Source organism: Scatophagus argus, chromosome 13 (assembly GCF_020382885.2).
Source record: "Scatophagus argus isolate fScaArg1 chromosome 13, fScaArg1.pri, whole genome shotgun sequence".
Taxonomy (NCBI): Eukaryota; Metazoa; Chordata; class Actinopteri; family Scatophagidae; genus Scatophagus; species Scatophagus argus.
The window spans coordinates 9,476,882-9,490,740 of record NC_058505.1 but is presented as its reverse complement, the minus strand read 5'-3'; the positions used below and the strand labels follow the sequence as shown (position 1 = coordinate 9,490,740).

Below are 13,859 nucleotides of genomic sequence, written 5' to 3'. Positions count from 1 at the left end.
TTTTCATGTTGTTCAGGCCACAGTTTCAAAAAGAATTTACGACCAGAAGAAGACTTTACAGGAAACATAACATAGCATATATAAACATTTTTAAAACATATCAATGTACCTCTTTTTCTAAGAATATCAATCTGTAAAACGGAGTAAAAAATATATTGGGGTGCTGGATGGAGAGCTGACCTGAGCTTCAAGTTGTTGCCGGAGCTTCTTGGCTTTGTTCTGTTTGAAGTAGTCCATTATCATCATGGAGGCATAGATCTTCCCCACAGTCATGTCTGTATCTGTGAGGGCAGACGCATTACATTAGCTGTTCCTGCTTGTCTTGTACTTGCAGTACATTGAGTATTTCCTCCATAGTTCGAGTCAGACCTTTGTTGATAGGTACCAGTAGGTCCAAGGTCTTCTGGGGCAGATAAGGCCAGATGATACTGATCTCTTTTTGCAGTTCACTGTCCAGCCCGATACGGTCCTCACCGCCTGTGACAAACCATTCATCCATTCAGCCTCTTATAATTTGTTAGGTTTGTGAAACGATGAGTCATTTAAACTATTATTTAAGTGACACAGAACTAGAAAGTATTAAAGTATTGTAATTTCGTTTCATTTTCAAGCACAGAAACTTGAAAACGAAGCTTTATCTCGTATATATTTTAAAGTTTTGGATTGTTGACCACACAAAACAAGTAATCTGAAGATGTCAACAGGCATATTTTCATCTTTTTTTAAATATATTTTACTGAACAAACACCTGATTGACTATGACAAAAATAATCATCAGATAAACAATAATAAAAACAACGGTTAGTTGCAGCCCTGGATGAAATATCACATTCGCATTATCCTTATTGGCGACTCAGACCTCGAGCTATTTTGATGTCCAAAGCTGTGCGGATGAGCGACATCAAGGTGGAGGTGAAGTGGACGGTCATGTCCTCATCCACAGGCATGTTCATCAACACCAACCTCTGAGAGGAAACAAGGGAAAAAGCTTCATTTGTTCATTATTCAAGAAACATCATCAAGCAACAGAAATCTCTACACTTTTCATTAAACTGAGTAAGACCTGAACAACATTTGAAATGATTTAACTTCACACACTGAAATACACATCTGCATTAATGTAGTTCATATAAACAAGTGTAGATAGCCTGTTGATTCCCTTGAATCCACTGTATCTATCATTTGTATTGCACTTTTCTGTGGTAGTCGATTTAAGTCTTACATTATATAGATAGGAGATTTTATCTCATTTAGCACATCTGTGTTCAGAAAAAAAGCAATAATAAGCTCAGTACCTTATAAGCGATCTTAGCAGGACATTTTTTGCCCAGGCCCAGGGGTGGAGACATGTGCGTTAACATCTCATACATGGCAGTGTAGTGGATACGACCACTTTGGAGGCACAACAGGGGCACAGAGAAACAGAAGCAGGAGGAGAGGAGGTTAATAAAAAGGGTACAAATCTAACACACATAAAGACAAACGATGAGTTTCCATCTAAAGTATTCTACTTTACATGTGACATTTGAAATTTTTAAGACTTTTTCTTTTTTCTTGCAAAAAAGCAGACTTCAGCACAGTGAACTCCAGTTGCACTTTTGGATTTGAATATTATAATTTGTGCCAAAAACATGACAGCTCATCGCGCTGAAAAGGTATATTCACATTTCACGCTCTTCGACGGCCCTCTGCTGGATAAAATTAGAACATGAATGTTGATCAGGTCTTCTTGAAACTATAAATAAAAATGTAAAAATGCAGCAGTAATAAGATCTCACCATGCCAGACGATCGTATTCCCCCCAGATGCGAACAAACTCGTCCAGGTGATGGGGACCCAGGATTGAGGAGTCTCGTGTCAGGTACTCAAAGTTATCCATGATCACAGCCACAAACAGATTTAGCATCTAAAAAAGGAGACAGGAGAAGGAAAGCAATGTGCGAGACAGTAGAAAAACTGACAAATATATATAACTAAAGTGTTATTTTGCTCAAGTCCTGACCAGGAACGAGCTGAAGAAGATGAATGAGACGAAGTAGCAGTAAGCAAAGTCAGTCCCGCAGCCTCCCTCGTGGTCTGGAGACATGGTGAGGGGAGCAATGGAGGGGTCTGGTTCACACTCCTGTCCTGACAGACATGAAAGCATAATCTCCTGCCAGGACTCTCCTGTCGCACTCCTGGTGGTTTAAACATGCACAAACACCTTGCTGACATCAAATGAACGTCCACTTTGCCAGAAATTTAGAAATGAAAGAGAATGATTTCAAATGAAACGAGAAACATTAGGCTCGGAAGATATTCTTTGATAGGCCCACCTGAAGAGCAGCATCAGAGCGCTGAAAAAGGTTTTAAAATTGTTGTGTTGATTGATGTGACCCTCGTCATTCAGCTTGATGTTTCCAAACACCTGCAGAAGGAAGATGGCTTCAGTAAAATCACTATTTTCGTTTGTTTCACAAACTTATGTATGGGCTGTGCAATAACCCATACATTTGGCAAATGTCCAAAAAAAAAACAATAATACGGTCATGAAGAAAAAGAAAAAAGTCCAAACAAGGCATTACACAGTACAATCAGATCAATACCAACACACTACTAACAAAACAACCATGTATATTCAATCACATAGTCTGCATTTGCTTCTTTGAGGATCAAACACTTTTTAATTCTCTCACAGTGTCTGGTGACTTGTTCTGTCCCACAGAAGCTCTGTACCTGACTGTGTGTTTGAAAAATCTTGGCTTGGAGAGATCAAGCAGGCTTCAACAGAGATCTGTTATGTTATTTGACATATGTTAATGAAAGGATACCTGCATTCCAATTATGGCGTATATGAAGAAAAGCATAGCAATGAGAAGACAGACGTAAGGAAGAGCCTGTTCAAGAAGAGACAGCAAAGACAGTTGATTAAAACTTAGTCATAAACCAAATGCGTTATATTGACTGAAAAGAACTATCATCATCATGCTTAGATGAGGAATCAAAATGACGAGGAAGAAGACTCTCAAATTGTCCGACCTTGAAAGATTGAACAAAGGTCCAAAGCAGAATGCGGATGGTGTAACCCTGTCTCAGCAGCTTGATCAACCTGGCTGCTCGGAAAAGCTTCAGGAAACTCATGTTGATGGTGTTCACCGACTGGGAGAGACGCAGAAGTGGTTGGTGAGAGGGTGACACAAGACAGAGGGAGGTAGGGTGAGAGTGCCAGACAGAAGGGAGAGACAGGATGTAAAACACAGATGGCAAAACTCATCACAACATGACTTAAGTTGCATCTGAAGGCAGGGATCGTAACACAAGACGAAACTTGGAAAGAGGAAAAATGCTGTGTTTGAAACTGGCTATTTGTGTCTTTTAATTAGGGTTGAAACATTGTGAAAATGGATGGTGTCTTGGCAGTAACTTACCTGCAAATCCACAATTATCTCAGTGATGCTGCCAAGAACGGTGATGAAATCAAAAATATTCCAAGTATCTCGAAAGTAGTTCTGCGGCAAAAGAAATTGTTTTAAGTAATCTGACTGAAAATCAACAAATTCTCCAAATCAGAATCTCGTGCCAGATGTGATTTATGTCCGCTGGTCTTAAATACTCACCACAAGACCAAATGCCATGATCTTGAGTATACACTCCAAGGAGAAGAGGACAGTGAAGGCCGTGTTGAGGTGCTTCAGGACGGTGTCGTAGGCTGCTGGGGCCGAGTGGTACTGACGGAATAGAGAACAGTCAAAGCTGTTACTGATCACTTTGAATTTCTTCATTCATTACACTTAGGCAGAACACACACACACTTTCAAGGTTCATAATGTTGGATTGGCATGTTTCAGCCTTTAAATTTGGACGACTTCACAATGCTAACTGTTGGTTTCAGTTCATTTCAGTATGGTGTGAAAATAGATCTCCAACTTGCTTGAGATTGGTAATTACAGTGAACATATCATGACGTTTATTCATATCTTTTTGTTAAAGTTTGATTGGTTCCATTTAGTAAAGCAATTTTAAGGAGCAACTCTGATGATGGTGCATTTATGTGCTTGTTGGAAGTTCAAATACTTTAAGATTTGTGAGGAAAAGCATGGCTTTTGGCATGAAGTCTGGTGTCAATCAACCCTCCACAACAAACAATAAACTACCATGACCATTACGAAAAGAACTGTCCCAATTTTATAGGTTCTTTGATTGAAATGTTTTGTCATTTATGTCTCAGGTCTCGACTCACCAACACAACACCTGTTTTAAGTGTCTGCTCTTGGGAAGGAAAGCAGTTTGGTTTAAAACAGTTTATCAAAACCCTGTGCAGCTTTCACCATAATTTCTACTGGGTCTGTTAAAATTTGACGGACCAGAACAAATGCGGAGATCAGCAAACGCAATACTAAAAATAACAGGACAACAAGCAAGATCAGACATGTTGCAGACAAGCTGACAGTTAAGAAAAGGTCAGTAAACTGTGAATGATGATCAGAGCTGTGATAGTAAGGCTAAAAATTTAACAAACCATAGTTTTCCTTTAATTGCAGGGCATTACTTTACCCAAAAAGGGTGGACTAAATGTTTATTGACATGGATTACTTATCTCAGGCATGCTTTAATTTGAAGCACTATAACATGATAATCACAAGGTGCTTTAAAGTATCTGCTGTCCTGCTGCTGTTAAATGTGTCCTGTTTTACCTTCATCATGAGGACTACAGTGTTGAGAGCGATCATGACGAGCACCGTGTACTCAAAAGAAGGCGATGCCACAAAGTGCCACAGTCTGTACTGGAAGGTTTGTCTGTTCTGCGGCATGTAGCGGGTCATCGGTTTGGCGCTGATGGCAAAGTCGATGCACGCCCTCTGATGGTGAGAAAAAACACGAACACACAGAGCTGAAGACAATCGTTATCTCCACGAACATGCGCACGAATGCACCTATATTTCACTGCTCCACACCTCGTTCTTCTCCAGACTGCACTCATGAATCATTTTGTCGCCCTGCTCCTGGAAGGTGATGATGATCAGAGCCACAAAGATGTTGACGAAGAAGAATGGGAAGACCACAAAGTAGACCACGTAGAAAACGGACATCTCCATCCGGTTCCCTCGACTCGGTCCCATGTTCTCCTCTGTAACATCGGTAGAGTGTTGCAGGACCCTGAAAACAGAGGTTATTTATCTTTTTTTTTTTGGGCTATTAAGATCTAAACTACTTACATTTTTATCCATTCAACTAATGTTTTTTGGGGGTGGAATTGAGTAGTTCAGTTGTGTCCATAATGATGCAACCACAAAAGGAATTAAACAAATGAAACTTAAAGCCATTGAAGTATCTGAACTGTTCACTGAAGAGTGAAAATACACTCACTGAGGCCACCCCTCTCCGGTTGAGACGGTGAAGAGTGTGAGGAGGGCCCAGCAGACGTTGTCGTAGTGAAACTCATGTCTCCTCCACTCTCTCCTCTTCACCTCCTTTTTGTCTCGGCTGTAGTCAATGTAGTAGCCTCTGTAGGGAACAGAGCGGCCCGGGGGTCATTCATTCACTTGATTCACTCATTAAACAAGCGGCTTTAATGAAGAGAAAGACATTGTCCCAAGCCTTGTACTATTAACTGCTGAATCTGCGGATGTGCAGCCAATCTCAGCCTGTCTGCAGGTATATAAAGAACAAGGAGCTGATGCTTAAGCCCAGAGTCTCTGTATTGTGACTCCTTGTATCAGGCCTTTTGTGTACAATTAGTCCATCACTCTCTTGTGTATGTCAGAAGTGTTGTGGTAACTTTTGTTAAATCTACTTTCAGTTAAATGTATTGTTATAATTCTAAACATTATGTCTAGTGTTGTTAATCTTTTATTCAATACTTGGTTGAGCTGAGGTTGGTTGGTTTACTATTTAGGCCTGGGTTTTACCTGAAATGCACTGTAAAGGACAAGATATTGTCCAGCTCATGACCCCTTCTTTTGTGTGTGTGTGTGTGTGTGGACGCATATTCCCATAGCTGTGGGGACAAAAATCTATTTTAAAAATCTATATTACCATTCACCTTCCTTATGGGGACAAAATGCAAGTCCCCACAACATAAATCATTAAATATTAGCATGCAGTCTTGCTTTAATGTTAGGTTGAGGTTAGTTTTAGCTTAAGCTTAAGCTTTAGGATTAGGCAAGTAATGTTCATTGTTGACAGAGCGGCATCAATGTCCTCATCTGAAGAAGAAAAGAAAATGAATAAGCTTATTTCCTAAAATGTTAAACTATACTGTATTCTGTTGTCATATTCAACAACATGAATTTTGAAATAGTTTGGCTCTTTGTATTCTGGCTGTATACTGCACCGCCAACCTGGCGTAGAGAAAAGACGTAATAAAAACTGTGATATCATGCAGCAGTACGTCTTGGATTGGATCCATGAAAGGATTTTCAGGTATTAATTAATTCCACACTCTATTACAAACATTGAGAAACATGAACTGTGAGAGTGGTTTTCGTCACTGGTAAAAAAGCAAACTTTTACTGTACCAATTTGGAGGTATTTTGCTGGAGTTTTTCGAGTGATTTTAGAAGCAGTTGGGCTTTTTTTTTTTTTTTTTTTTTTTGCTACTTTCTACATATCCACTTCATTTCAGAGGCAAATATTGTACTTATTATTCCACTACATTTATTTGATGACTTCAGTGACTAGATACTTTTCAGATTCATATTAATAATACAAAATATAATCAACAAATTCATGATGATTAGGTATGAGTATAATAACATAAAACTTTATTGATTCCTTGGGGGAAATTCACAAGCTACCCAGCAGTAAATAAAGTAATAAAATTAACTCCACCTTTACCAGCTGCAACATTAAAGTGATGTACACCTTAAAACATCAACATATAATCCAGTAATAAAATACACATTATTCTGAAATGAGCCATTATTATCTTTGGTACTTTGCAACTGCATTTTGATGCTAATACTTGTATTTTTACTGAAATAAAATTTTCAGTGCAGGACTTTTAAACTGTGGTATTGCTGCTTTTAACTGATAAGGACACATCCACTTACTGGCATTCCTTCTCTGTATTCATGGAGCTGTCGGTGCAATAGAAGAACTTCCCCTTGAAGAGCTGCACCGCAATGACAGCAAAGATAAACATGAAGAGCTGGTACACAATGAGGATGTTGAAGACGTTCTTCAGAGATGTGACCACACAGTCAAAAACAGCCTGGGGAGATGACGGCACAGAAAGTACAATCTGTCAGAGATCTGCAAAATAACTCCAAAAACCAAAATACTGGAGAGTGTTTGAAGATGCCATACTTTGAGTTTAGGGAGCCTCTTGATGGTTTTCAGAGGCCGCAGAACTCTCAGAACTCTGAGGGACTTTATTGTCTTAATGTCTCTGCCTTTGTTGTTTCTGTTGACATTGAAATAAAGCACTTAGGAATATAATAGATGCTAATGCAAAAGGACACATGGCATAGACACATTTAAAACTGTGTAAAAGCCAGTTGTCGACACAGGTGCATATGACAAAAGCACAATGAGAAACAGAACTTCACCTTAAGTGTGTTTATACGGAGCCCAGCAGGTGTCACAGGATGTAAAAATGTTGAAAATATGTGCAGTTTGTACCTTTGAATAAAATACTTGTGAGCAAAAATGAAGAACAAATTCACGTGCGTTCAGAATTTATGTCCTAAAAAGTTACACTTTATTCCATACTGTTATAAGTTAGAAGCTTTTTTCTGCCCTCAAATAACTGAATTTATTCTGTGAAGGGCATAGCATTAAATTCCTGTATTCACTCTATTTGTACTTTGTAAACCAAAGCTTGAACTTGAAAAAAAATAATAATTTGATGAAACGAATCAGGTAATATGAAGGTACAAAACATTACTTAGAAGGCAGAGGTATTTTTTGAAGAGTGTACTTATCAAAAATTTCACCTTGACACCTGCTTGGCTCTGCAGTTTGGTGAAATTTCAATGACGCAACAATAAAACAAAAACACATTCAATACAAAGAGTAAAAACCACACATATGAAATTAAAATAACTACATGAAAAGCTTATGCGAGACGTTTACATTTAGTGTGACTGAAATTTTTACCCCATCACATTCCTGGTAGCCCCAACAGTGACAAAATCCATAGGAACAACAGAGAAAAATTGAGGCATAAAGAGAGATACACCGTGAACAAAGCTCAGAGGATCACAGTTACACTCACAACAGAGAAAATAACATACAATACAGTCCCCTACAGTACAACAAAAGGCACAAAAGGCTCAGTATGTTATCCGTCACACTCATGCTAGGAATGACGGAAGGAAACACCATAGTGGCTTTTTAGCATCAAGACACACTCCAGCCACATGTACTTTTCCTCTTTTTGTAGGAGCGCTAAGTTACACACTGCACAGGACCATGCAGGCCTCCATATGTGCAGTTTTAAAGCTGCCCCTTTGTCCTTAAAGCAGACTGCCATTCTGCAAGAAAACTGTCGTTGAGTGAAGGTCTTTAATAACAATACTGTATGCACAGAAAATTACTTGCTGCAGTGAGTCAGTCGTTAGTCATCGGCAGGCAGCAACATATAGTGACTCACGTCAGAGCAAAGGCAATCAGAGCTCCCACCACCACAATGAAGTCCAGGATGTTCCACATGTCTCGGAAATAAGAGCCGTCGTGAAGAATGAGACCCTGGTCTATCATCTGGAGGACAAACACACACCCACACGGACACATAAAGAGAACAGTCCAAGTGCACAAACGCTTAGATCTGGAGGAAGTTCAATTCTTCGAAAGTTTGATCTGATGCCAACAAACTACAGAAAATATTTGTTTCAGTTACGCACCTTGATGATCATTTCAAAGGTGAACACCCCAGTGAAGACATAATCAAAATAACGGAGGACCTGGATAATTTACAGACATATAAAATATAAATTAAAATTTATTTAGCAAAAAATACTTTTTTGAGGGTGAATACTGTGCGTGTGTGTGTGTGTGTGTGTGTGTCCCAAATATCCACTTCACTCCATTGTTCAAAATGTCTTGATAAGCTGAAGCATTCAGATTTCTCTTCAGGAGGACCCAGCCCAACCCTTGAAAGACAGCCCCATAAAGAGGTATGTCTGGATACTTTTGCCTATATAGTGTAGTATGCATTTAGGACACTAGTGTGGCTCCTTGAAAAGGTACTCCAGGAATTTAGCAGTACATTGTCACTGAGTTTCTGAACACAGAAAGGACAGATCTGAAAACAATGTACACAACTGGTGCAGCAGAGAACAAGATATCCTGACTTGTGGTGATGTTAGAGGCGTCCCAAGGACAGGAAACGACTGACAGGACAGTATGAAGACATTTCAGCAATGAGAATGTGGACCCTCACTCCGTATCTCTCTCTCTCTAACTTGTGCTTATTCAGTCACTCTTAACGCTTCCAATGATACTGAGTCGTGAAAAGCTGTGAAAAACAAACTGCACAGCTATTTCCCAGGCGGAGCTGCTGATTCTCACCTTACATGTGCGTGAAACTAAATGTGTCACGACACACTGTTGCTGACACAGTGTTATGTCAACTTGAGATCAAACAGTCAACCTGAATGCTAAAAGATTTGTAAAAAAAGGTGGTCCTAAACTAGCAGGTTCATGAACACCCTGTTGTAACTTTAGCACTGGCCTGAGGTCAGTGTAACACCATCAGAATGCTCTGGTGCAATGCCAATGGCTGATAGTTAGCCTTTGTATCACTTAGACTAATTTAAGACTGCTGAATAAATCAGTTGATACTTCAGACTTCCACAGCTTCTTTAAGGTGCTGTGAATGTGGATGACATTACAACACACAAACAGTATTTGTGCACATGTTGTCCTTTTACTATGGTGGCCTGTACATTTCTTAGAAGGGGGATCCCTGTTGCCTCTGTTGCACTTCCTAAAATTTCCTCAGTTTTTTTCCCCTGTTAAAAGTTTTTTTCTGGTGTTTTCGGAGGTCAGAGAACAGAGGATGTTATAAGTTGTATTGATGTTAAAGAACTTACAGACAACTATTTTAACTCATCTCAAGATCTCTTCTTTGATTTGTCACACAATTACTTCCGTCCCTTTTCGTATGTACAAACGAGTGCTACCCCATGAATGGCTTTGAGGAGTGAGCGCAGTTAACCACATTTGAACAGTTTACACATCTTGTCCCTCTCTATGATGTCATTTCACCCAGCTTGTGAGTGCGATTTCAGCTCGGAAAACCTACGAACACGTTTACCTGCACATGTGGTTAACAAGTTATACAAACTAGCTTGTTGCAGGCTACAGTTCTTAAACTCACCTACAATGAAATGCAGCTGGTAAAGAGTTTCTGGTTGTTGTAACATCATATAGAATAGAGATGTATTTTGATCTCACCTTGTTGCGGTCTGAATTGGTGCACACGGGGTCCTCAGCAGCCAGTGCGATGCTGCTCGCCACGATCACGAGAAGGATGGTCATCTCAAAGTATCGCAGAGTGACCACATAGTGACAAATCCTCCTGATGCTGCGTGATCAACGATGGGGAAGATGTTAATTGTTGATTGATGAGCGAGCGTACACAAGCAGCCTGAAAATCAAACACTACTGCATTTCATTTGACATTCAGTGATTTAGTGGATGTTGTAGCGTCTTACGGGTTAGAAGCCTTGAAGATGAACATGCTGTCTGGAGCTACAACTTTGGGAGGAGGTGGAGGTTCCTCCTCCTCCGTCTCCTCGTCTCTCTGGTCAGAGTGGTATGCCTCCAGCTCTTTACTGTTCACTAAAACACCAGACAGAGGTGTGAGAGAAGAGAAAAAAAAATGCTTTTGGCGGTACATGAACAGCTACGACAAAGAAAGAGCAACGTGAGTCACTGGCACAATGGATTCATCAGAAAACGACTGCAAGAGTGGCACTCTTAGCGGATGTCAGAAACACCTACACAAGGTGATCCAGAGTGATTCTGACACTAAATCGCACTCTGTGATGTACAGTGAAGGAGTGGGACTGCAGTGACAGTTACCTGTCATGGGTGTGAGCTCCAACAGCGGTTGTGCAGACATTTCAATCGCCACACTTCCCTCAAGGTTGGACTTGTTACGTTTGATGGAGACCGGGCGGCTCTCAGACTCGATGGCTCTCACAGTGAACTCGGTAGCCTCTAAGGCTTGCTCCACTGGGACGTTTGGGCACAGGGGGTCGTACTGGTCCGTGTTCCCGCCTCCACCTTGCTCGGACCAGGTACAGTCCAGCAGCTGCTCACACTGGGGAGGATCAGGAATGTCTGTACTGGCAGCTCTGCAATGGGGAAGAAAAGACCACTGAGCTTGGAAAATCTTTCCTGTAGAAAGACCTGTGTAAAAGCTCTTGTATATTTGTACTGTTCTTATGCTGTTGTATAACAATTTGATAAACTTTCTTCTGAGATATCACTGGATATTTCCCCTGGATCCTGTCTTCTAATCGCTCAGTGTTTTTAGCTGAGCTAGCAGAATGGCTAGCAGATTGAAGTCTGGGCATTTTTTTGCCTTGATGGGAAAGTGACGGGTGAAGAGGCAAACAGGAAAAGCAGGGAAAGATAAAAAAGTTGTCAGCTGGGACTGAACTAGGGCCACATTATTTCAAGTCTGTCCTAAAACAATATTCACAGCCTAACATGCACATTTTAAGTCTTATTTGTTGCTGAAATTGTTCTTCTTCTCCATACCGGACGCAAAGAGTTTCATTCCAAATGGGATGAAGAAGATATGTGGGACAAAGTTCAAACGAAGCAATATGAGGCTTCAGCAAGTAGATTTCTTTTAGTTACTCTCTTTTTAATATCAACTGCTTTGTATCACCAACATCGTTCAAGAAAACAAAATGAGGGAAATTTGTACAGAAAACTAACTTGACATACACACTTGACCCAGACTTCTGAAGCCAACACTCTCCTCCAATGATCAGACTTCTTTGCAGTCAGGATGGATATGTAGAGGGATTACAGCTGCTAAAATCTTTTTTTCAATGTACATGTGGGCATGTGAATAAAGATTTAAGATAGACTTATACCATGTGAAGCTATCTTTTAAAAGAATAAAGCAAAAGAGATATGATTTATCTTTCAGGGTAAAAAGTGACATTTCAGTGACATTTCAGTAAAGTGGGCCTTTAACAGATAATGTCCTACAACAAGAAAAGGGATAAAATACAAAGGCAGAATGAGGTTAAAAAGTTCATGAGAAATCTTATAATCCCTCTTTGGAAATCTCTTCATCAAGACATGCATGAGAACAGCCTTACCTTCTACAATCTTCTCCAACTTCGGCATATGGGTTAATAATGCATGTTCCACAATCATCTTGGACTGACCCTCCTTCTCCCTCTGCATTCTCTCTCTCTTCTCTTTCTTCCTTCTCCTCCCTCTCGTCCAGCATCTTCCTCTCCTGGCTTAGCGACCGTCTGATTTGCAGCACCTCGTGTGGTGACTGGGTACAGTCCAGACTTTTGGCTTCAGGGCGAGCTTCACGGTGACGGTGCCGTCTGTGTCGCGCCCCTTCGTCCGGCCCCTGACTGGGTCTGAACTTGCGGGCCATCCTGTGCCTGCCCCCACCTGTGGTTCGGTGGTTAGCTCCTCCTGTTTTCTCCTCACTCAGGTTGACCAGAGGCTCAGCCTCTGGCGGCTCAGGGATGGGGATGGAGATGGACATGGGTGGCTCTGGGAGGGGCATCCCAACAGACATTGGAGACTCAGGCAGGTGAGCTGGGCTGGCCTCAGGGGAGAGGGTGGTGGCGTGGTGGGTTGCGGTGGGAGTTTCGATGGTGTCCTCCGTAGGACTGCCAAACAGCTCCTCTCTGCTTGCCATCTGGCGACGTTTGCGTAGCTGGTTTGCTCTCTGCTCCCACACTGACATGTTAACCTTTCTCCTCCTCTCACGGCGGTTGGAGAAGGCGTTTGAACCGTTGAGGGGTTGTTCGTCTGCAGCTCCTGTTGCACCATCGGGCTCATCTGGAAAGTTTGGTCGGCCTCGGTGGATGGCACGTTTCCTGTATAGGTAGGGTCTTCTCCTCCCACTGAGGACCACAATATTACATATCAATATTTCGTATCAGCACGAGGCAACAACATGTCCAGATTTAAGGAATTGGTGACAAAAAAGGATCAAGACAAAGGTCAATTTGGCATAGCAGTTCTATAAAAGAATATTCAAACAATTTAAATAAAATTTGCAAGAAAAGGAGAAACCTTTTCTGTGAATTTACAGTGTTAGTTGACTAGTGACACAAAAAAATTCCCATGATAAAAAATGAGCAAAATACTTCAAGCTAAATAATACAAATACACCCAAAAAACGAAAAAAAAAAATGAAAACACCTGAGAGGTTAAGAACAAATAAAAGAAAAAAAACCCCACAACACCAACAAGAAAAAGGTAAGGTGCAAGATTTAAGTAGAAACAGAGCATGACATAAAAAAAAAAAAAAATCTCAATTGAGTGGGAAAAACTCAAGGGAGAAATTCGGTGAGACAGAGATGCATACAATTATACTTACTGGTATTCAGATTCTTTAGTTGTCCATGTAATCAATGAGTGATTATTTGAAAACAAGACATTAGTGTTTTACAACATACACAGAACATTTGGTGTGACACAGAACAAAATATGCAAAGTGGAAGCGAACTAAAGTTTATCCAGTTTAGTTTAGAGTTTAGAGGTTTAGAAGGGACTAAAATCAGTACTTTAAGAACAATGATGTAGATGTTTAATTAAAAGAAGACTAAATTTTATGACTTTTTACATTAAATATTATTCTTCATTTAAGTTTTAAGGCTCAAATAGCTTCCAAAGCTGAGTCAGCGTCGCATTTTGGTCAGTGTCACATAACAGGCATA

At 40.5% G+C, this 13,859-nt stretch overlaps 1 protein-coding gene across 5 annotated transcripts in view; it reads right to left on the bottom strand.

Annotated features, from left to right (window-relative positions):
* cacna1eb (calcium channel, voltage-dependent, R type, alpha 1E subunit b) overlaps positions 1–13,859 on the bottom strand; it is a 55,135-nt gene that overhangs the window by 5,540 nt on the left and 35,736 nt on the right. For all 5 annotated transcript variants that reach the window (XM_046408724.1, XM_046408720.1, XM_046408721.1 and 2 more), the window contains 22 exons: positions 12,270–13,040; positions 11,011–11,285; positions 10,641–10,767; positions 10,381–10,510; positions 8,826–8,885; positions 8,576–8,682; positions 7,288–7,384; positions 7,032–7,192; positions 5,347–5,484; positions 4,935–5,136; positions 4,674–4,838; positions 3,597–3,707; positions 3,408–3,488; positions 3,019–3,138; positions 2,811–2,876; positions 2,316–2,407; positions 2,003–2,177; positions 1,779–1,906; positions 1,296–1,392; positions 860–965; positions 370–477; positions 181–281 (listed from right to left, as the gene is read on the bottom strand). In XM_046408724.1, coding sequence (XP_046264680.1) covers positions 181–281; positions 370–477; positions 860–965; positions 1,296–1,392; positions 1,779–1,906; positions 2,003–2,177; positions 2,316–2,407; positions 2,811–2,876; positions 3,019–3,138; positions 3,408–3,488; positions 3,597–3,707; positions 4,674–4,838; positions 4,935–5,136; positions 5,347–5,484; positions 7,032–7,192; positions 7,288–7,384; positions 8,576–8,682; positions 8,826–8,885; positions 10,381–10,510; positions 10,641–10,767; positions 11,011–11,285; positions 12,270–13,040 — 3,418 coding nt within the window. The remainder of the gene's footprint in view (positions 1–180; positions 282–369; positions 478–859; positions 966–1,295; positions 1,393–1,778; positions 1,907–2,002; positions 2,178–2,315; positions 2,408–2,810; positions 2,877–3,018; positions 3,139–3,407; positions 3,489–3,596; positions 3,708–4,673; positions 4,839–4,934; positions 5,137–5,346; positions 5,485–7,031; positions 7,193–7,287; positions 7,385–8,575; positions 8,683–8,825; positions 8,886–10,380; positions 10,511–10,640; positions 10,768–11,010; positions 11,286–12,269; positions 13,041–13,859) is intronic.